We start from the raw sequence: 22,103 nt of genomic DNA on the forward strand, positions 1-22,103 counted from the left end.
CTCCAGAGAAATTCCCCAGTTGTATTTGGAGTAGTCATAAGCACAAGTTTAAGGGCTCCCACTGCCAGATGTTGTGTTTGATGGGGAAGTGCTGGTGCTCACACAGAAACAGGTGTTCCTCCTGTCACAGCTGAGGAATTCACTCAGCAATAAATCCTCCTGGCAGCCCAGGAGAACACCAAAGCTTCACAAACGCAACAAAAAAATTTATGGGAGAATTCTGCTGTCTTGCCTCTCCAGGTGTTTATCCTGTGGTAGTCAATGAGCGTTTGAACGTGAACACAAACAGTTCTATCAGCAAGATCAATAAGGAGAATTTCCCTTTGCAAAGGAGAAGAAAAATGGACTGGTTTTTCACTTGGATTTTTTTGCTGTTCGCTTGGCTGGCTTTTGTTGTTTGGGTTCTTCCCCCAGGACAATGATTACCTCCAGCCAGCCAGCACAGGAACAGATATTTAATAAATCACCGGCCAAACAGCAACAATGACTCAACTTTCGGTGTAGCACCCTCAGGAGCGTTCACTGTGCGGTGTCACGGAGCCCACAGCAGGAATGCCAGGCTTTCTGAGCTCCCTGCCTTGACAGCCCAGCTGGGGCAGAGCTGCCACTCCCTGCACGCTGGAGCTGCAGTGTCCCACAGCCCGGCTGGGTGTCACACTGCAGCTTCTCCTCTCGGGATGTTGATTTAAGCATTATTTCTGCACAGCCCTGAGCTCTGCCATCCAGCACTCCGGGCCTCAGAGCTGCCCTGGGCACCCCAGCAGGGAGCACAGATCACACATGTCCGGTTTATCTCGGCTGTTTGAGGGGCCTGTAAAGGCCCGGGGTGGCCTTGGGGCAGCCCGCGTATCGAAGGACGAGAAGAGGCTTCAGTTCTTCTTTCTGGTTTTATGTTTATTAATTGTTTATCTAAAAGATGTTCTTTCAGCCGAACAGAGATCTGCTCAGCAGTCAGCCATGGGCACACTGTCTGCCCTCCCGGGCAGCCACGTATCTTTATACCCATTGTTACATGTACAATATTTATCATTTTTCCCCAATACCATCTATTCTTATAACTCGGTGTACTTTCAGTAATAACCAATCCAAAGGTGCCACCGTGGCCAAAGAAGATGGAGGAGAAGAAGAAGAAGCAGAAGGGCAGGACACGCCCCAATTCCTCCATCTTACTCCTCTAAACCCCCCTGTACATAAATCCTAAACCCTGTGTTTCACTCTCTAGTTAACTAATCCCTTCACCATTCACCCTGGTGAAGCCCTCATCCTTGTCGTCTCCTGTGTAGGACCAAAGTCCAGCCACCAGACACTTCTGGCAACATTCCAGGACTCCCGAGCCCCCCCAAGGTGGTCTCGGAGGCACCTCAGGACTGAGATCTTGAGATCCGACACACACACACACTAACTCTGTTGGGCCCGATGCCTCCAGCCAGCCACCCTGGGAGAAACCACTGCTCAAGTTCCATTTTCTGTTGAATTTTAACAGTTTAAGCTCAACTGTTAAAGTTTAATAAAATTAAACTTTAACAAAACTACAACAGAGGACTAAATAAAGAAAAATTACAGTGCAGGGAGTCCCCTGTGACTACCAGCCAGGTGGCTCATCTACAAAATGGATGCTCTGCCTTTTATACCCTTAGCCCCTCAAAGTTACAGAGGGAGGGAAAGAGGACTCTGCATATTCCAATAAAATCACTCTACATCTATATTATATCTACCTCTTAATTGTGAGAGCCAACTATTACATTAGTTATCTACACAACCCCTTCCCAGGACTGAGGCCATCTGCTTAGATCACCAATAACTTGTTTAAGGAATCCTTTAAGGTACCTGCTGGAAATTCCACAGAAAAGCTTTAATATTATCCTCCCAGGATGCCAAGAGAACAGACAGCACTACCAGGTCTGGAAATGATGAGGGGAGAATGTAGGGGATGTCCTTTAAATGCAGAACCCTAACTGATAATGCCTGAATGTACTGAATCAAAACTCAGCATCAGGAATCCCATTTACAAACAGGAGCTGGTGAATTTTGGATGTCAGCTGAGCACCCATGGGACCTGAGGGGACTCAATGCCAGGAGCATCTTCAGTTGCCAGGGCAGTGTGAATTTATTGAACATTATCCTCATGGGTGCCAAGAATGATCAGCCTTGCTGGAGGGAAGGTGGGCACACAACAAACCAATGTACATTCAGGTCTCTGCTCCCCAGTGGTGGCACTGCACCTCCACAGAAGCCACCACTTCAAAAAAAGGGTTTAAAAATCCTGCTTTAAGTAAAAAGCAACTCAAATATCACAGCTAAGTGAAAAAGGAAGAGGATGATGGAAATAGGAGCCTGGGCCGTGGAACACTGGCTTCTCTCTCCCCTGCCAGGGAGGCTGAGCTGGGAGAGACCATGGCTGGGATAACACCTCAGCTAAGATCCCCTATGTTTTTAAACTGATTTTATTTCCAGTCACACTCTATGCAGCATTTCAAACCACAGCTACCAGAGACCAATTTATCTCCATTTCAGTGCCCATGCTTGGATCTCAGCACAGTTGTCCTCATGTAGAGTTTCAGGGCAGATTAACAGCAACAGGACATCTGCAGAGCCCAACCACAGCCCGAGGCTGCCTCACCCTGCAGGGTGACAAAGGGGATGAGCTCAGGTGCTGCCCCAAGGAGCTGGCTCACAGCTGAACCCTCAGCACCACAAACTCCTCCAGAGCTGTTCTGTCCACAGTGGGCCCTGCTGACTGAAGATATTCCTGCTTTATGGCTCACAAGTGCCCTGGTTCCTCCACACTGCCCTGGCAACTGAAGATGCTCCTGGCATTGAGTCCCCTCAGGTCCCATGGGTGCTCAGCTGACATCCAAAATTCACCAGCTCCTGTTTGTAAATGGGATTCCTGATGCTGAGTTTTGATTCAGTACATTCAGGCATTATCAGTTAGGGTTCTACATTTAAAGGACATCCCCTACATTCTCCCCTCATCATTTCCAGACCTGGTAGTGCTGTCTGTTCTCTTCCCTGATTTAGCACAAAGTTTTATGCCCAACTGCTCAGAACAAATTTCTAAGAACATCTCCAGCCAAAATCCGAGTACCATAAATTAGATACTGTTTAGATTATGTTGAATTAGATACTGTTAAGATTATGTTGAATTAGATACTGTTAAGATTATGTTGATACTGTTAAGACTATGTTTGAAAATAGTCTTTCCAAACAGTTTTCTTAAACCTGGGATGTAACTGGATTTCACTGATCACTGTATCACTCCTTCTGTGATTGTGTCAGTCTGAATCTTTCATTTAGTTCCCACCTCATTGTTACCAGAGAACCTGCAAGACAGGAGTGAATTTTATCACCTATTCCTTGGAATGACAGAATCACAGAAGAGTTTGAGTTGGAAGGGACTTTAAAGCTCATCTCATTCCATGGCAGGGACATCTCCCACTGTCCCAGGGAGCTCCAGCCTGGCCCTGGGCACTGCCAGGGATCCAGGGGCAGCCACAGCTTCTCTGGGAGCCTGTGCCAGGGCCCTCTGGAAATCTTGAGTTTAGAGCCCCTGCAGCAAATGTGATATGGAGATATTTAAAAGGCAAGGGAAGAGGGAAAAAAAAACCCTGTGAGAACAGGCCTGCACTGAGATCCTGAAAAAGAGAAGTAAATTCTTTCTGAAGAGGGAGGTTATTAAAAATGATACTGAATTGTGCCATTTTCCCTTTCTCACCCACAGAACAGCTCCACTCAGGAGCACTGAGGTGCTTTCCCGTGACAATTCCCTGCCCAGGACAATGCAGGCAGCCTCCCTTATTCCTTCCTTCCTTCCTTCCATCCATCCATCCATCCATCCATCCATCCATCCTCTCTCACCCAGCCCCTGCCTCTGATCCCTGTTGGAAATGGATTTGCAGAAAATTCTTAAAGCTTGACAGAAGGCTCACAGAGTGTGTATCTGTGTGCAACTGTTTGAGATAAGAAATGCTGACTTAGAAATGCCATGGAATAGGACAGACATTGTTGAGAGAGAAATGGAACTAGAAATAAGTTTTAAAGGATGGTTTTGTAAACAAGACTGGATACTTTGGAGAAATGAAAGATGTATTGTGGTAGGACACACAAGGGGTAATTTTAGATTGGTTTAAGGCATTTACAGCATGGTGTGGTAAAAGCTGATAGGCCAAGAAACACTTGGAAAGGAATTAATTAGGAAATATTTGGCTTCTGATTGTGATGGTGTGAATTCCAACATCTGTATCATCTCACCCCTCTCATGAGACTGAAAATGGAATAAAAGTTTTTAAAATCCCTCTCAGTTACCCCATCTGTGAGTCAGAAAAACCCCAAATCCAGCAGATCCTGAGTGCAGAATCTCTGTGCTGTTTCCCAGTCCTTTCTGCTGCTGTAGCAGATTGGATCAGCCCAGCCCAGGGCTGTGACAGCAGCACAAAATGGGGATGTGGGGGAGGAATCAAACACAAAGAGGAGGAACTCTCCTCTCTCTGTTCTCCCAGCAGTTTTTGGTAAATACCCCACAACTAAAACAACCTTTTTGGACAAGTAGAAGGTGATTAAGAGGTTTTTGAAGCTGGCTGAATTGCTGGAGGAACAACTAAAAATTGTGGATGTTGAGGGCTTGCTACTAAAATTTTTGTATTACTGTTCAGAAAGAAGGAAGACAATGGGGAGAAAAGCTCAAATGGGCAACAGAAGCTCCCCCAAAAACACTCTGTCAGCATGTAAAAATCTCCAATTCATCAAAACCAAATTCAACACATTTTTTTGCACATGAGAGAAATAGGAACTCATCATTTATCTCCTCTCTCCCATCTTCACTTTGAATGAAACAGCTTCCAACACCAAAGTATTTGTGGCATTGAGAGGAAAATTTCTGAGATAATTAAATTTCAGAGCAATGTTTTTGCAAACAGGATTCTAGGAAATTAATTTTGCTTGATTTGCCATCCATTGGGATACTTTTAAGCCACTGGAAAAGTCCAGCTGTACTCTGGAGCATCAGGATTTTTCAGGAGGGATCCATTTCCACTGGAATGGAAAGTGGGATCTGTGCTCTCCTGGCTTCCCTGCAAGCCTCTACCCAAGACCATGCGAGTCAGAATTTTTCAGCTCAACAGCAAAAAACTTTCACCTGAAAGCTCTGTTTTCATGGGTGCTTTCTCAGAGAAGTGCTAAATGCTGAATTTGGGGCAGGAATGGAAGCAAAAACATCTTGTGGTTTGAAATCACCTCCTCACAAATGAATCAGGGTTTCACAGCTGGGTTTAGCACAAGCACAGAGCATAAAAACCCAGCAGGAGCTCTCTGCTGATCTCCATCACCACAAATGGGCGAGGTCAGAGCAGCCCTCACGTGTTGGGGTCTGTCCCAGTGACACAAGGTAAGTTAAATAAAATGGAACCAAGCTGTTACAATTTTTCTTTTTGTGAGTTTTGTGTAAATTTAATAAAATTCAATTATCCCCAGGGACAACTTGCAAAACAGATCCTTTCCAAAATGTAAGATTAGAGTTTAAATGAAAATATTTAACTAGTAGTGTTTTCTATGCTACTTTGAAAGCAGCTTTATAAACAAATTATGACAAATCACCTAATTCTTTATAAAAAGTACAGTAATTCAAACAATTGTGTGCCATTTTGCAACTTTCACAGCCTAAATGTTTTTCAACCCTGAAACACAGAAATATTTAAAGAAAACTCTTCCATCATGTAATTGCTGTGAGCTAAAGAGAACTATCTGTACCCTCTACTGACAAACACCAGCAAAATTTTCTAAAATTAACAGTTACTGCAAAGTTTAATTTTGTCTTGTACACTCAACACTGTAACTCAACAACAAAATTAAACCACTTCCCTGTTTATGTGGAAATTCCTAGAAGGAAAAAGTTTTTCATGCTAGAAGGCTTGATAAACTGATTGGTCATATTTAAAAATAGCTTTGAAAAACAGATCAAATTTGAATTTAGGAGATGATAATGAAATCCAAGAATTGAAATCCTGAAAGAATGAAGACCACTCCAATCTTCAGGCAGCATTTAAGGAATGGAGATTAGCGTTATCTAGGTGAGATAAGAGCTCTCAACCTGAAAAAATAAGGCCAGGCTTCAGTTACAAATGAAAGCCACCTCTAAATCACGAGCTGGTGAGGCACCAAAAGGCAGGAAGCTGCTGAAAGCACTAAATCAGCTCTGTGAGCAAGAGATCTGGAGATAAAACAGCCTGGGATGGGATGGGATGGGACAGAGCTGCTGTGTGGGGAGAGGATGAGGAGCAGCACAGGGACTGCCCTGGAGCCAGCCTGGCCCAGACCCTGCTGAGGTGGGGACGGCTCAGGAGGCTGCACTCAGTGCCAGGGGTAGGGATGGCACTGCAGGGTGGGCACACGGGGATTTCATGGGCACTGCAGGGTGGGCACACGGGGATTTCATGGGCACTGCAGGGTGGGCACACCGGGATTTCATGGAACTGCAGGGTGGGCACACCGGGATTTCATGGGCACTGCAGGGTGGGCACACGGCGATTTCATGGAACTGCACAGGGACCAGTGTGGGGTCCCGAGCCCTGGGACACTGCACAGTGCAATGGGGACGGCCAGGACTGTGCTGGAAACAACCTGGAGGCTGGTGGGTGAGTCTAAAGCCCAGAGCCCCACGATTACTGCAGGTGGCCACCACACTAAAAGGTAATTTCAAAGAGGAAATGACCATTTCTACTCAGAGCCGTTAGGATGAGGTGACATTTAAGAAGTGACATTAAAACCAGGCAGGCAGCAGATGACAGAAATCACCTGTACGGGGCCTGCATCCAAAGGGCCAATGCTCACCTCAGACAGGAGTAACACCTTTAAACACGAAGTAGATCATCTCAGGAATCACTCTTAAATATGAAATGGATCACCTCAGGAATCACTCTTAAATATGAAATGGATCACCTCAGGAATCACTCTTAAATATGAAATGGATCACCTCAGGAATCACTCTTAAATATGAAATGGACCATCTCAGGAATCACCTTTAAATATGAAATGGATCACCTCAGGAATCACCTTTAAATATGAAATGGATCATCTCAGGAATCACCTTTAAATATGAAATGGATCATCTCAGGAATCACTCATAAATATGAAATAGATCATCTCAGGAATCGCTCTTAAATATGAAATGGATCACCTCAGGAATCGCTCTTAAATATGAAATGGATCATCTCAGGAATCTCCTTTAAATGTGAAATGGATCATCTCAGGAATCACTCTTAAATGTGAAATGGATCACCTCAGGAATCACCTTTAAATATGAAATGGATCACCTCAGGAATCACTCTTAAATATGAAATGGATCATCTCAGGAATCACTCTTAAATAGGAAATGGATCATCTCAGGAATCACCTTTAAATACAAAATTGATCATCTCAGCAATCACCTTTAAATGTGAAATGGATCACCTCGGGAATCACCTTTAAATGTGAAATGGATCACCTCAGGAATCACTCTTAAATGTGAAATGGATCACCTCAGGAATCACCTTTAAATATGAAATGGATCACCTCAGGAATCACTCTTAAATATGAAATGGATCATCTCAGGAATCACTCTTAAATAGGAAATGGATCATCTCAGGAATCACCTTTAAATACAAAATTGATCATCTCAGCAATCACCTTTAAATACAAAATGGATCATCTCAGCAATCACCTTTAAATACGAAATTGGTAACTTGAAAAAAAAAAAACGGAACAAATAATTGAAGAAACTAAATGTATCCATCTAGATTTCAGATCCCAGCCGGCCCAGGGACTGCCGCCTGCCCTCAGCCCGGTGCCCTCAGAGCGCAGCTCCCTCACAGGGCCCACGGGGCGCTGCCCGGTCCCCGAGCAGGGGCTGCCGCTGCTCTCTAAGGGGACAGCTCCCAGCTGAAGGCAGTAAATGATGCCAACGCTGTCCCAGCACCCCGATGGCACCCACCCCGCGCTCTCAGGGAGATGAGGGAGCTCCGGGAATTGCGGTTCAGCCGTGCCCGTGCTGCCCGCTGGCACTGCCCTCACACCGCGCTTTGTGTCACCTCATTAGACACCGCTTGGCACCGGGCCCGGCACTCTCGGGGCTGCTGCTCCCCCCGCAGCCTCCTTTCGCCGGCAACTCCAGAAACAGCCAAAAGAGACCGGCCACGGATTGCTCTGAAACATTCTTCACATCCACAGTCAACCAAACCAAAAAATTAAACAATCACCGAGTTACTTTACCCACTTCCATTTTTCCCCCCAGAAAACACAAACAAGAAAATCCCAAACCAAACAAGCAGAAACAAAATGAAAACTGCATGTTTCGCCCTCATAAGAAGTTTTGTATCTTTCAGAAAATACACAAGTCATGTCCTAAATGGTTTTGAGCACTGTCTCCCTCCTGCATTTCTAAAAAGGACAGATGTAGCATCCAACTTTATTAGTCAATCTGCCACAAGAACCTCTGCAATTTGTTACAAAATGAATTTGCTTTCTTAAGTGTATCCCATTTACACATGAAGAGTTGAAGCTATTAAAAAAGTAACATAATTCTGAGTTATAGAGATCCTTAGCATTTTCAAAATAATGATACAGATACTTTCTAACAGAACCTTCAGATTAAACATCCTCAGTAACTTTTCAGGTATCAGCTTTAACAGCGCCAATGTTCAGAATTAAACCAGCAAAACTTAACTCGTTTGCTGCCATCATTAGAGAAAGTGGAAATCTTCCCAAGTGTGACAACAGCCTCATTTAGGGAAAAACCAAAACCAGATCAGCCAGCAATGCCTAAATTGTAATTACAATACACAATTTTGCTGTAAATGCAAAATGCAATCTTAATTCTTAGTTTTAATGAGGCAGATCGATATCTCAAAGTTCAGAAAGCAAAAGAATTTGAGAAATACTCTTTTTGGCCAAGATATTGCATTCATCTTCATTATCTATTCACTAACTGCAGACAATGTTTCCCTCATGTAATTAAAGAGTTATAAAAGCAGAGAAATGCATCTTGGCATTTCTTACATGCCCATCACAGTTAAGAGTACATAGGGGTTTGCTTTTAATTACATTGTCATTTCAGCATTTTCTATTGAATTACCACCTCATTACACATCCACAGAAATCCTTTAAAACAAGAAGTAATGCTTTAACAAAGTAAGGAATCGCCAAAGGTGATATTTAGATTAATTGAAGAACTTGTGGCCCTCCAGTGCCCAACATCCCATCAGGGCAGGCAGCGCAGCTGAACAGCTCCCAACCAGCACTGGGCTAACTCAGAACAACACCAACTTTAATCACAATTTTGCATCCTGAGTGAAACAGATTATCCTGCACCACTTCAACCAGAAACACCAGCAGAGCACTAAATGGCCAAGCCTTTCACAAGGTGTTTTTAGAATTTGGAAACACTTAATTTCCCTTGCTCTAGGGCCTCGCAGTGAAGTCCCCAGGATTTGGGGTGACACCAAAGATTCAATGCTCCAGTTAATATCTGATTTGTCTGCTTTTCTTGTTTCCAGTTACAGCTTTAACAAGGATATTTTGAAGAAAACCATAAATGTTGACTTTCCTCATCAGGAATTCAATTATTGTGAAACCATGATGATAACCACGCAACGGAAAAAAACCCTTCCCTGCTCTCTTTGCACCAGGAGCTGAAGGATTTGATGTATCTAATCTACATTTGGGATTCCTGGCCGCAGAGATATGCAACGTAAACAACATGGCAGTAAATATTCATTTTCTGTGGGATTAAGCCTAAATATGCTCTGCTGTTTGGCACTGTAGTCACAAACTGTTGCTAAGAAAAAAACCCCTCCACCACCACAGACAGTGCAGGGAGAGAAGACAAGAGATGCCACAGAAAGTCACTGGCATCCAATAGCACTTCAATTCCATATGGAAATAACAGGAAATAAGATGTGCCGAATTTGAAGCACCAAGGCAACAAAAACACATTAAGATTTCATCACACAAGAACTTGGCTGTAAAATCCGTAATTTTCTTGATCTTTTTAGGGAGTTTTCATTTTCAGGAACATCAGAGAGCTAACAGCTCATGGATGCTACCAAGCAGCTCGAGCAGGCATTTGCATTAAGCTGATTTTAGTTAATTAAGTGGTGGAAATGCATCTCTCCTACACCCAGAAACCACTTCCACAATCAGATTCCTTGTCAACCTCTCCCTTTTTACAGCTTGGAAAAACTACAAGTGGAGAAGGTTGGAAGAAAAGGTGGAATGAACAGGAATGAAAAACACTGGAGGTGCTGTTATTTTTCCCCTTCCCTAGAAGTAATAATATGACAAAAATTAATGTCTGTGGTTAAACAGAGAAGAAAAAAAAGGGTTTTTTTTGGAGTCCAGCCAAACTCATCACCTAAGGAATTTTACCTTCAAATTCCAGAAAGGTGGGAATGGGAAAAATACAAAACCCATTCAAATACTCTCCATGAAACCCAGCTGAAAACTATTATTCTTGCAAACAGTGACACTCTTCTTGCAGAAAAGATCTTTTCCTGCCCCTCAACTTAACACCCAGCACATGCAGACAAACTTATTGAAGCTTTTTCTTCAGCAAAGCCTCGTGTGTGCAGGGCAGAGATGCAAATAAACTGATGAGAGCAGCATCTCTCCGGGAATGTTTGGAAAGCAGAGCTCCACCAGAACGACGCTCACACGTTCTGATGTTGCATTTGCACAATTAAAGCTCTTTTCAGAGAGATTTTGGGTTTATAACTGTTAAGTATTAACAGATTACTTAGAAATAGTTACCAGATTTTTGAGCTGTAGTCATTTGTAACATCAAGCTCTAGATAACTCACTCTATGCTTGAAAAAAAGTATTAAATAGGTTTATTTAATGAAACAAATCCTGCTCTTAACAGCAACATTAGGAGTGCCCAGTGGTGATACATTTAATAAAGAACCTGTACACTCTGATAAAATAAAGGAATCTTGACTTTAAAAGCAGCACTAATTCTGAAGTAGTTTATTACCCCACAATAAAGTGAATAAAGAGATTAGAGTCCAACCACACTCATGGACAGCTCACAGGGAACACACCAGCAGAAACAATTTCAAACACTGCCAAGCCTGTGGCAGGATTTTTCAAGGGTTACCAAGTGAATAATGAAAGGACAGTAAAAAAAGAGACATTACACAAGTAAATCAAAGAAAAAGTCTCATGTTCCCCCTCAATTCCTTCAGGACACCCAACCATTCAGCTTGTAAAGTCACACCATGCAAAGCAGGTTTTACAGTTCTCAATAGATTTTTTTTTTTAGGGGGGGGAAAAGACACAATTTAAAAAATAATTTCTCAGGTAATAATCGCTGTGACACAGGAGAATGATAAATTAAAAATCAGAGAATACAACATCCTCCATGCAGTGAAAACACAACTTCAACTACAGAGGTGTCTGACATGCCAGTAAATTACTCAAGATCATCGGAGTGGCTGGGGAGTGATCTGGCATTAGGGGAAATAGAGAGGACCAACACTTTTCTGATGTGGTTCTTTCTGCTTAGGTGAATTTGAGCTTGATTTTAGCTTCAGCTCTAAAAATTCCGGCTCTTGCTCCCTGTAGGAGCCTGCAGAGCTGCTCTGATTTGGGACCAGCCAGGTACAGGGCAGGTATCTCAGGTGAGATGATGGGCCGGGAAATGAGGAGTTCATGAGTAACAAAAGGAACGATGAGATTTTAAACTCAGATTATGGGTGAGGAAAATCCTCCAAACTCCTTCAGCATCACCCACACTTTGAGCTGCACGGGGTGTAGGTTTGATAAATCTCAGAAAATGCTGAAAGTGCCCATTCTCTGCTCCTGTGATCACAAAAGCACCAGAACACGAGCACGCTTGCCAGATCAGATCTGCAGAGCCCGCTTTGATGAAAAAGCTGCTTCAGTCAAGTTTTCCTGTGAAGCTCCCTCCAACCTCGCCTCACCTACAGCACAGGCACAGGAAACTCGTTCTGAGATATTTTATGATTAATTCAGGTTTTTCTGCTCCTCTGAAATGCAACATGGCCACAGGTTTATCTCAGGAGTTTATTGAGAACCTTGACCCGGGCACTTTGCTTTCTTGTTTAGTTAATGTGCATTCATCTCCTACAGATGGGTGCAAACCTACACCCACTTTTATCCAGGCATCTACAAATATTTCAAAGCCTAATAACAACACAGATGCTCTTTCTCAAATATCTTAGTCAGAACAGGGAAATATTTTCACTCTCTTAACAAACTCACTGGAAATTCCTGTCCATTTGCAGTACATTTCCAGGATTTCATAGTGCAGTTTACAGATAATAAAATAAATCGCTTTGAACCTAAATAGCACTTCCACACCCACCACGCAGGGAAAAAAACCACAACATTTTCACCTATTAAAAGAACCCCGGTATTAATTGGCCATGTAAACATCTGCAGAAAATAGCTGTGTTTAAAAATAAATGAACAAACAGAGCAAAGCAAAGCCCCAATTGCTGAAAGAGAGGAGCTGGAGCTGCACACCAGAGAGAGGCATCTCCACACCTGAACTCCAGGATTTTCTCAACCACTGCCAATATTTCAAAATGTAAGACCTGGGCAAACTGATTTTCACACTAAAGACTGGAAAAAAGAAAATTCTGGTGAGGATGATGTTAGAATCAATCCATCAGGTAGGGTTTTAAACTGAAATAAGTCACTTAAGAAACACTTCTCATAAAAACGCCTGCACTTCAAGCTTAAAATCTTTCATAGTCTTGTAGTTCTGATCATAAAGCCAACAGTTTACTGTTGAATTTATTTATTTTTAGACTTGCCTAAAATTGTAGAGCGTCTGCAGCCCTGGTGTGAGTAGAAAATAGTATAATAATTGTTAAGTACCGGAACACTTAATGTGTAATACTGGAATAACCACCAAAACAATGTCATTAACATGAGAAGCAGCCCGGATTGCAGGCAGTTTCCTGCTCATTTAGCCAAGATTAATTCTTCACAAGGCAGGAGGAACATTCTTTTCACCTTACCAAGGACAACCCGAGCGAGCAACGTTCAAGAAAAGACGTTCCTTATTGCTTAGCTGTTCTTTTTTATGAAGTCTGATAGGTAATGTCAACAAAAACCACTATTCTGTGCTCTAGGCAAAAGGATCTTGGAGGTGGACGTGGAAGGGAGACAGGAACGGAGAGCAGATGGCAGCAACTCTTTCAGAAACTGTTCCAGAGAGGGGGAAAAGTTTCCCTAAAGAACACATTGCTGAACTGAGGGAACGCTGCTGAGCTGAAAAATCAGGCTTTGGGAAAAGCCGACACACACGTCGTTACTGCAAGGCAAAAGCTGTCAGAAATCATGTTGGGTTTCGAAAGGAGAATCAAAATTAAAACATCCCGACCAAGCTCCTGGCTGTCCTTAACCCTCTGGTGAGCACAGGAAGGGATTTTGGGTTTCTGCTGGCAGCGCTCGCCATTTCACAGCACATTTAGCGCACACAGCGCGGATCGATAGCACTACAGACACAAGACGAGACTTATCCATTTACTAACCACAGCAAAACGGCCTCTTCAGCAAAACCCGGCCGCTCCTAAGGCTGCAAATGTAAAAGGCATCCTTACAGGGATCCCATTACCCCCTTCTCCCGGTCACACGGGCAGCCTGGGAGCTTTTAGCCTGGTAAACAAGTGTAGCTTCGCACACCCTGCAAGGATGCTGAAAACCCACCCAGAGCACTCGGTACACGGGCACGGAGCGCCAGGCTGGCTTGGGAACTCGCGGGAGATCCTCGCCCAGCTCCTGAGAGGGTTTTGGTGACACCGAGCACAAACGGACCGACAGCTGCCCAACCACTGGTTGCTGCCATCGCAATTTTCCTGCTGGAGAAGCGTGGGGAGTCCTCACACCCCGCTTCCCAGAGCTGCCGTTTGAACCTCAAACTCTGCTGTTTTAAAGAGGAAATTCAGTAGATTTTTTTGTTTTTAGCAAAATACAAAGGGTTACAAATGATTCTTTAGAAACGCAAAGCCTGGCTTTTCACCCCAATTCTGTTGGTACATCTCCACACGCACACACCCCTCGCCACCACCACCACCAAAGGACGAGCTCAGCCTTTCAGAGCGGCACCTTTTCCAAATTAATGAAGCATTAACCAAGGTCGCGATTCACCAGTGAACAGTCCGGGGTAAGAGACATCAAACTGGAGCAAAGAGCAATTTCAGCTGGGTAATTCTTATTTAAAAGCAGCATCCAACACCCATAACTGCGCTGCCAGGTTACTTGTGTGACACTAGGTGGTTATGTCTCCACATTTATTCCACACAATTGAGCTGAAATCCAAGCGCTGGGAGCGTTTCAAGTGCTCACGCTATATATATATATATATTTTTTTTTTTTTTAAGAATAAACACGAAAGCAGCTTCTGCCTTTACAGTTGTTGCCATCCACAAACATTTGCCACCTGAAAAAAAATAAATCGCTTCCCATTCATACAGAGCCAGCCCAAGTTGCCAAGTGTTGACCCCAAAGCCCTCAGTTTCAAGTGACAAATCCAGGAACATTCACTTACCTGACGAGCAAGAGATAAGAAAAACAGCGAACGCCAACTTAGTAGCAGCTCCCATTTTCCAATGCTGTTAAAACATTTAAGTGACTTTAAGTATCCAGTTTTCTGGGTCCTGCAAGCTGGAAAAATCTCCCTTCTTGCTGAACCGTTATAAAGCGATTTATAGCAACATTTCTGCAGCAGGTAGTGTTCATAAAACACTAAAAATCAGGTTTGTTTAGACACTGACGACCTCCCCGCGGCTCTTTCTAGAGAGAATCCGAGTTGAGGGAGGGATAAATATATTTGGAACCGTGTTTCAAAACACACGTGTCATTTGGCTTCTGTACAAACGGTGGCAAAATTCAACTCATAAAAGTAATGCTACGAATCCACTTTAAAAAAAAAAAAATTAAAAACCAAAACAAAATAAGTCAACGATTAAGCTGCTGAGCACGACGAAGTCTCTGAGTCTCCAAGTGTTTTCCACATCAGGCGCCGTGAAGGATCATCCCTGGTGGGTGCGAGTGTCGGGGGTCGGATCGGGATCAGTCCGAGGCGATGTTTTCGTCCTGCCTCCCCCCTTCACACCCCGTGTAGTGTTTGGGAGAAGAGCAGCTCCATTCCAGTTCCAAACCTCGAGGCGAAGAGAGGAAGTTTTATTTTTTTTTTTTTTGTCAGTTTGTCGATGAAAAACTACCTTTAAAAAACCAGCCACCAGCTACACGTGGGTTTTCTTTAATAAATGCTGAGGGGTTCAGCGTAGCCCAGGAGAGGGGAAGGGGGGAAACAACAGTCTGGGGACAAACAAACCTTCGGGCTCCCTGGGAAGTGGCAAATCTCTAGTCCTCGGGCAGGCAGCGAGAGCAGTGCATCCCCCCAGCCTTCGCCGCCCTTCTCCAGCACCAGCACTCCCGAATCCCAGCAAGATTTCCAATTCTTCTAGGAGATTTCCATCCCCTCCCCCCGCGAGAGGCTATATTTGGTATTTAACACACAAGAGTGGCTGGGGAGGGGGGGGTACCAAAAAAAAAAAAAAGAAAAAAAATTTAAAAATTAAAATGCAGTATCCAGGCGCTGGGGAGGAGGGTGGTATATATTCTTTGTGGCAAATCCTCGCCGTGCTTCCAGGAGAACCAGGTTTCTTTGGAAGGGAGGCGGCTGTGCCTCACGGCGGGCTGGGGCTGGATGGATCCAGGCTCCTCCGGCTCCTCACGGGTCCTGGATGGATCCTCGCTCCTCTCCCTCCTCACGGACACATCTCCTCCTCGCCCCGCCGCTGCTCACACGGAGACTCCACGAAATCCACTCCTCCGAGCTCAATCCAGTTCTTGCCTTTTTCTTTTTTTTTTTTCCTCTTTTTTCTTTTCCTCCTAGGAGCGAGCAGCAGGAGACGGCAGGGGCGGGGAGGCAGAGCCTTCTCCCCGCGCCTCCCACACGGCGGAGCGGGGAGCGATCCCCTCGTCACCCTCTCCCCTAACTCTGACCCCGGCTCAACTCTCCGGTCTCCCGGGCGGCGGAGGCAGCGCGGCTCAGCCCAACTTTGTCCCTCCAGCAGTGCAGCTTAGGGGCTGGCGAGGCGAAAAGGCCGAGCCGGGGGATTCTCTCCGGGCGGCGGCGGCCGTGCCTAGAGCCCGCCGAGTGTCGCTGGCAGCGCGGAACAGCCCTCGGTGCCCTGCTGCCGCTGCTCCCCCGTGGTAATCTCATATCTACCCATTCACCCGTGTGGCGTGTGGAGAACCGGCCCAAGATGGCGGCGCCCGGGCGATTGTTTTTGTTTCCTCTCCGCCTCCCCCTCCTTCCCCACGGCCTCGGCGGCCGCCCCGGATTGACAGCCACATCACCCAATCACAACGCGGTTTTGGCCGCTTAGCCCCGCCTACCTCCTCTCGCCCCTCCTATCGGCGGCGGGGCGGAGCGCGCTCCCCCACGCTGGCCCCGCCCCTCACGGCCCGCGCGCGCCGCCTCACGGGCGCGCTCCTGCCCGCCCTTCCCGCCCCTCAGGGCGCGGCCCCTCCGGCGCCCTCGCCCCGCTCCGCCCCGACCCCCCCGGTGTCCGTAATTCACTTTCGGGGGGCTCCTGCGAGGTGTTGGGGGGCTGTGCTGTGCTCCCAGGCTTGGGTGATGGAGGCAAAGCGCTGCCGGCAGCCACGCGGTGGGACCTGGTTGGGAGGGGTCGCAGCGGTGTAACGCGTACATCACGGTGTGGAGCTGGGGGCGCTGCCTCTGGGGTCAAATGTCGGCCTGGTCTTCCGCCTCATCCCCAGCCCAGCCTGAAAATGTCCCTGAAAATGTCCTATGGGCAGTCCAGGTGAGAGCTACGGCTGTGGTGGTCTCACGTTGCTCTGGAGCATCACTGCTGCTACGGCACGGAATCAGAGTCACAGCAGGGTTTGGGTTGAAAAGGACCTTTAAAAGTCATTAATTCCCAACCCTCTGCCATGGGCAGGGACACCTTCCACCATCCCAGGCTGATCCAAGCCCTGTCCAACCTGGCCTTGGGCACTCCCAGGGATCCAGGGACAGCCCCAGCTGCTCTGGGCACCCTGTGCTGGGGCCTCCCCACCCTCACAGGGAGCAATCCCTTCCCAGTATCCCATCTGATTGAAACCTGCCCTCTTTTAAGCTGGAATCCATCCCAGTTGCTCTGTGACCCTAAGCAGCTCTCTGTGTTTCTGGTGGGCTCCCCCAGGTGCTGGGGGCACCTGAAGTGTGTTTGTGGCCTCAGCTCCAGGTGAGATGCGCCATTAACAGCTGCCCAGTGTGTCCTATCCAGGTAATTAATTAACTCTGCTCCTGCCTGAGTTTGGTGTCACTCCTTACACCTTTTGTTTTTTTTTAATGGATGCCATAAAATACATGTTTGTCTCTGGATAAAAAGGAAGATGTGGCTCTTAGATCTGGAGATCCATGTGGGAAAGCACAAGAGCTTTAGTACTGGCCTTTGATTTCTGTATTCTATAAAGACCTGTAGTTGCACGAGCAACAAGTGCCAAGTTCTCTGAGAACTGGTTATGCTGTTCACCAAGCCCAGATAGGCATTAAGTGCTTCCAGATTCCTTTTCCAACTGTTTGGTGGCATGGACTAAGAGGGTTTTTTGGGATGTGAATAGTTGGTGGTACTAGGCTGGAAGGAGAATGATCTGTATTTCACATATATGAATATACAGCCGAGTCAAGGATTAGCAACACTGCCAAGCTCTAACTCACAGATCTGGTGATCCACCAGGATCCAAGAAATGGATCTATTTCAGTTTTTTTACTTTGAGATGTCTGCTTGAGTTCTTAATCAGACAACCTTGGTGTTTCTCTGTCGTGTCCCAACACTTCCCAACATTAAATTCACCCAGTGTCCATAATTTTTTTTTATGATTTGAAACATCCCAAACACAAAATAAGATGTCAGGGCTTGTGCACATCTAGAAGCATCAAGACATGTGGCAACACCTTTTATGCCATCTTTTATCCAAGTATTTGAGAATGATTTACAAGCCTTAATTAATGTTAAGTGTTACAACACTCCTACTTAATCTGTAGTTTTTAATATTCTTCAATAGCAGAATATTTAAACGTGACCTGTTCTGCAGGTTGTGTTTTCACTTGGCTCAGCTTCTTCAGAACCCTGGTCATGTTGCCACATGAGTAGGAAATCACAGCTAAAAATATTGCTGCTGTGTGTGTGAATATATATTTATATATGTACTTCCCATTGCAGGGATCCAGCTTAGTTGTCAGAGGGTTTGTTTTTTTGTTTTTTTTTTTTCTGAAAGAATGTAAATTATGATCCATATTTCTATTTTACAAGTTGTTTTTGATAAAAATAGAAGAAATGTGTCACCTATATAAGAGAATTTGCAAGGAGGTGCCTCTTACTCAAGGAGCTTATTATCCTTTTTGCTTTTTGCTTGCAGGATTCCTCTGGCAGAGCAAAGATCCTTCTGGCCATCCAGGAAATGCTACAAAAATCCTGTGGGGCTGCTCTTGTCCATCACCTGGTGATCAGCAGCACAGGAATCACAAGGAGAGCTCATTCCTGCCTTTTCCTTCCCACTTTGGAGCAGCTCTCCCTGCCTGAACTGGGGATTTGCTCCCATTTAATTACCCTAAAAAAAAATAAAGTTTGGTGTAGATATTGTAGAGACCTTAGCAGAAATTGCCAACCCTTTTTATGAGGTGCTTGATGCAAAATGCTCCAAGGGCTTTGGGCTAGGCTGTTGTTTTATTGCTAGTAAAAGGATGAGTTTTAGCCCAAGCAGACACATTAAATGTCAGCACAGTTGCTGTCTCCTCTTTATTTTTAAATGTCTTTCTCATGTGAATTTTGGGGGTGTTTCCCTTTTTCACCTTTTGGCTCCTCATTTCTATTTTCCTTTCGCCTTAAACTCCAGATCTTTTTTATTTTCCCCCCTTCTAAGATCAATCTGTCTGTGCATTTTTAATGAATCTTTTGCTGTGACATATGAGCACCGAAGCCACAGTGTCAGGGACTTCAGCATCTGTGGAGAGCAGGAGGAGATGAAATGGATGTGAACTTAGCTTCAGTCTTTTGTTCATGTGGGATGGGACTTTGCCTAGAGGCAGCACAAATATAACTTTTCCTTCCAGGGAATAATGAGCAGAGTTTAAACCCAGCAATGGCTCATTTTTCTCTCTGGAGCACTGCTAGGAATTGAGGATTTCAGCTGTGCCTTTTCTTAGCAGTGAATCAACACAAAACCCAACGTGGTGGGAAAGGAGTTTTTTGTGCAGAACTCATTGACAACACCTAGAGAAGCATTTCTGAATGGAAAATGGGAACCATGGGAGTTCAGACATCAGGAGTGACACCAACAGAGAGAATCCTTGTCGTTATCTCTCTCATCTTGCCTTGTGGTCTAAGTCATTCCCCCTTTGAAACTCTGCAGGAAGAGAAGACCCCATTCAGGCCCTGTCCTTATATAACCAAACCAGAAAAAAAGGACCAAAATGGCAAGAAATTAATCTCTCCCAGGGCTGCCCTCTTTACCAGCCAGCCTCACTTCCCTTTGGGAAGCACTGCTGGATGACAGCCTAAATTATTTCATTTTAGAAGAGGTAAATAACTGCCTTAAAGTATTTTTACTTCCATGTGTATGACTTATGTGAAACTCATCACATTCCAAAAGAGCTTTCATACAAATTTTCAGTTCTGTTGCTGTGGACAGATAATAAAATTCCTACAAATTATTCATTATTTTGCACTTTTTACTCTGTTCCAAAACTATTGAGATACTTTACAGTTATATGAGTAGCACAACTTGAAAACCTGAGAGAATGTGGGATTAATGGGATTAATTAATGGTGATGGACTGAAATGAAATCCAAAGCTTGACTCTGCAATGCTTTTGGGTTGGGGCAATAGAGGTGACCATAAACGTGTTCTCCTTTAATGTTTTAAATCAAACTTACAGATTTTAGCTGCAGTTGTTGAATCCAGCTGAGTGTCCACAAATTGAAATACAGGCAGAAATCACAGCCATGCTTTGGTCTGTTCCAAAACTATTGAGATACTTTACAGTTATATGAATAGCACAACTTGAAAACCTGAGAGAATGTGGAATTAATCAACCTTTTAAATGCTGCTGATGGACTGAAATGAAATCCAAAGCTTGACTCTGCAATGCTTTTGGGTTGGGGCAATAGAGGTGGCCATAAACGTGTTCTCTTTTAATGTTTTAAATCAAACTTATAAATTTTAGGTGCAGTTGTTGAATTCAGCTGAGTATCCACAAATTGAAATACAGAAATCACAGCCCTGCTTTGGTGTAGGGCTAAAGTGGGATGATTTTATTCACACGAGCAGCGCCAGGATTTGGCCTGGATCATGTTCTGTAAAGCTGTTTTTGTGTGTAACAAATTCCCTTCTCAATTAAACACCTGGAGCCTGTAGACCCCACACCACCAGGGATTTTTCTTTGTCTCAGGTTTAAAAAGAAAGATACAAAATATTACAGAAATTAACTTGATACAAGCTTCATCAAGTTGTTCCCACAAAAGCTACATTTAAATCAAGGATTATTTTTCCTTTTTGACCTGTTAGCCAGACTTTTGCTTCCTTAGAGCAGGGATTCCAAGCTGCCTAACCTATTTTCCTGGAGGAGGTGGGGATGTTTCTTTCTAGGATTTCCAGTCTTGTCAGAAGAGATTCATCCCCCTGGAGCTTCTGGTTGCTTTCAGACACTCCCTTGTCTCTTAGGGGCACTTGGTTGTGTCCCAGGGTTTTATCACTGTGGCATTTATCAGCTATCATTTCATCCACATTTCACAGCAAAATTGCGTTTTCTGGATATTTTTCTCCAGTCCTCATTTGTGCTGCAGAATCTTTTTTTGTGAGTGCCACGAAGAGTCCAAGCTGAATTCCTAAAATCAGTCTGTGCTATGAAAAGGAGGTTCTCAGGGTCTGTGTGGAGATCTCCCTTCTCAGAATACACCATAATTTATATATTCAGTTATAGACTGACTCTGTGTTCATCACAGAATGCAAAAGTTCTGCAACATTGTCATATTCTCGACGTTATTTTTGAAAGATTCTTAAAATATGTGACAAGTGTTTGTTGTTTTTTTTGCTACAGCGTCCTGACAGTGATAGCAGATTTTAAAGATCTTTTGCACTGCCTTTGAAAGGCTTGATACATATATTTGTAGATAAAGATTTAAATATTTTAGGCCAACAATTTGTAATTAAATAGTCATAAGAAGTAGGAGTGTGAAGTGGCCAAGTGTGGAGAGATTGTCAGATCTTCAGAGCATTCAATTGTGTGCTCTTCAGAATTATTGTGTCAATAAGACTTCTGCTTGTTTAGGAGTACAAACACATGAACAGCTGTAATTACTTATGGTGTCATTCAAAATATCCTGGGAGCTTTCTGGAGGGTGGCACCAGGAGAGCTGGCTGATACTCTGGGAATTAAAAACCTCAGCAAGGAGAACATTCCTGGAAATATTTTTTGGTTCACATCGATGTCACAGAGAAGATGAGTGCTGGGGAACACGAATGAATGCCAGGTTTTTCTCCAACAGAAAATAATAAAGTTTCCTGCAGTGTTGATACAGGATGGTAATGGGAAGTGGAATTCTGGAAGGTTCAGATGGACTGGAGGATACTGGGACTCAAATATTGGTTACTGGTTTTGCTGAAAATTAAAAAGCTGAGAATTCAGAATGTGACTAATTGGCTTCAGAAAGGGATGGGAATGGAGAGTCAAATATTTATCAAACCATCCCTGGGTGTTGCAGTTGCCAATTTGCCATTTGGAACTTTACAAAAAGAAGGTGAAGATCCACGTTAATGCACAAACTGCTAATACTTTTATATCTTTTATTGCTCATAACAGGGGAGTGCAGAATTAACCCTTACAAACCCACGCCGTGGCCCGAGCAGTTATCCTGCTTGCAGAGGCAGCAGGTTTAGGCTCATAAAACCTTTCTGCAAAGGAAAATGATGGAATTGTGATTGGAGAGCCATTTCCTTAGGAGAAACACAGCTGCTGCTGTTGCTGCTGTTATCTGAAGCCTTTGTTAGAGGGTTCTGTGGGAATGGAGCAGGAATCCCGATCAGCCACAG

General features: G+C 44.4%; 1 protein-coding gene across 3 annotated transcripts in view; it reads right to left on the reverse strand.

Moving 5' to 3' along the window:
• ACVR2A (activin A receptor type 2A) overlaps positions 1-16,339 on the reverse strand; it is a 66,172-nt gene extending 49,833 nt beyond the window's left edge. For all 3 annotated transcript variants that reach the window (XR_012581866.1, XM_074547849.1, XM_074547848.1), the window contains exon 1: positions 14,546-16,339. Coding sequence is in view for 2 of the 3 variants with exons in the window: in XM_074547849.1 (XP_074403950.1) it covers positions 14,546-14,600 (55 nt within the window). In the remaining variant the exon portion in view is untranslated. The remainder of the gene's footprint in view (positions 1-14,545) is intronic.
• Positions 16,340-22,103: the final 5,764 nt, after the last annotated feature.

The sequence above is a fragment of the Zonotrichia albicollis genome, chromosome 10 (assembly GCF_047830755.1).
Source record: "Zonotrichia albicollis isolate bZonAlb1 chromosome 10, bZonAlb1.hap1, whole genome shotgun sequence".
NCBI lineage: Eukaryota > Metazoa > Chordata > Aves > Passeriformes > Passerellidae > Zonotrichia > Zonotrichia albicollis.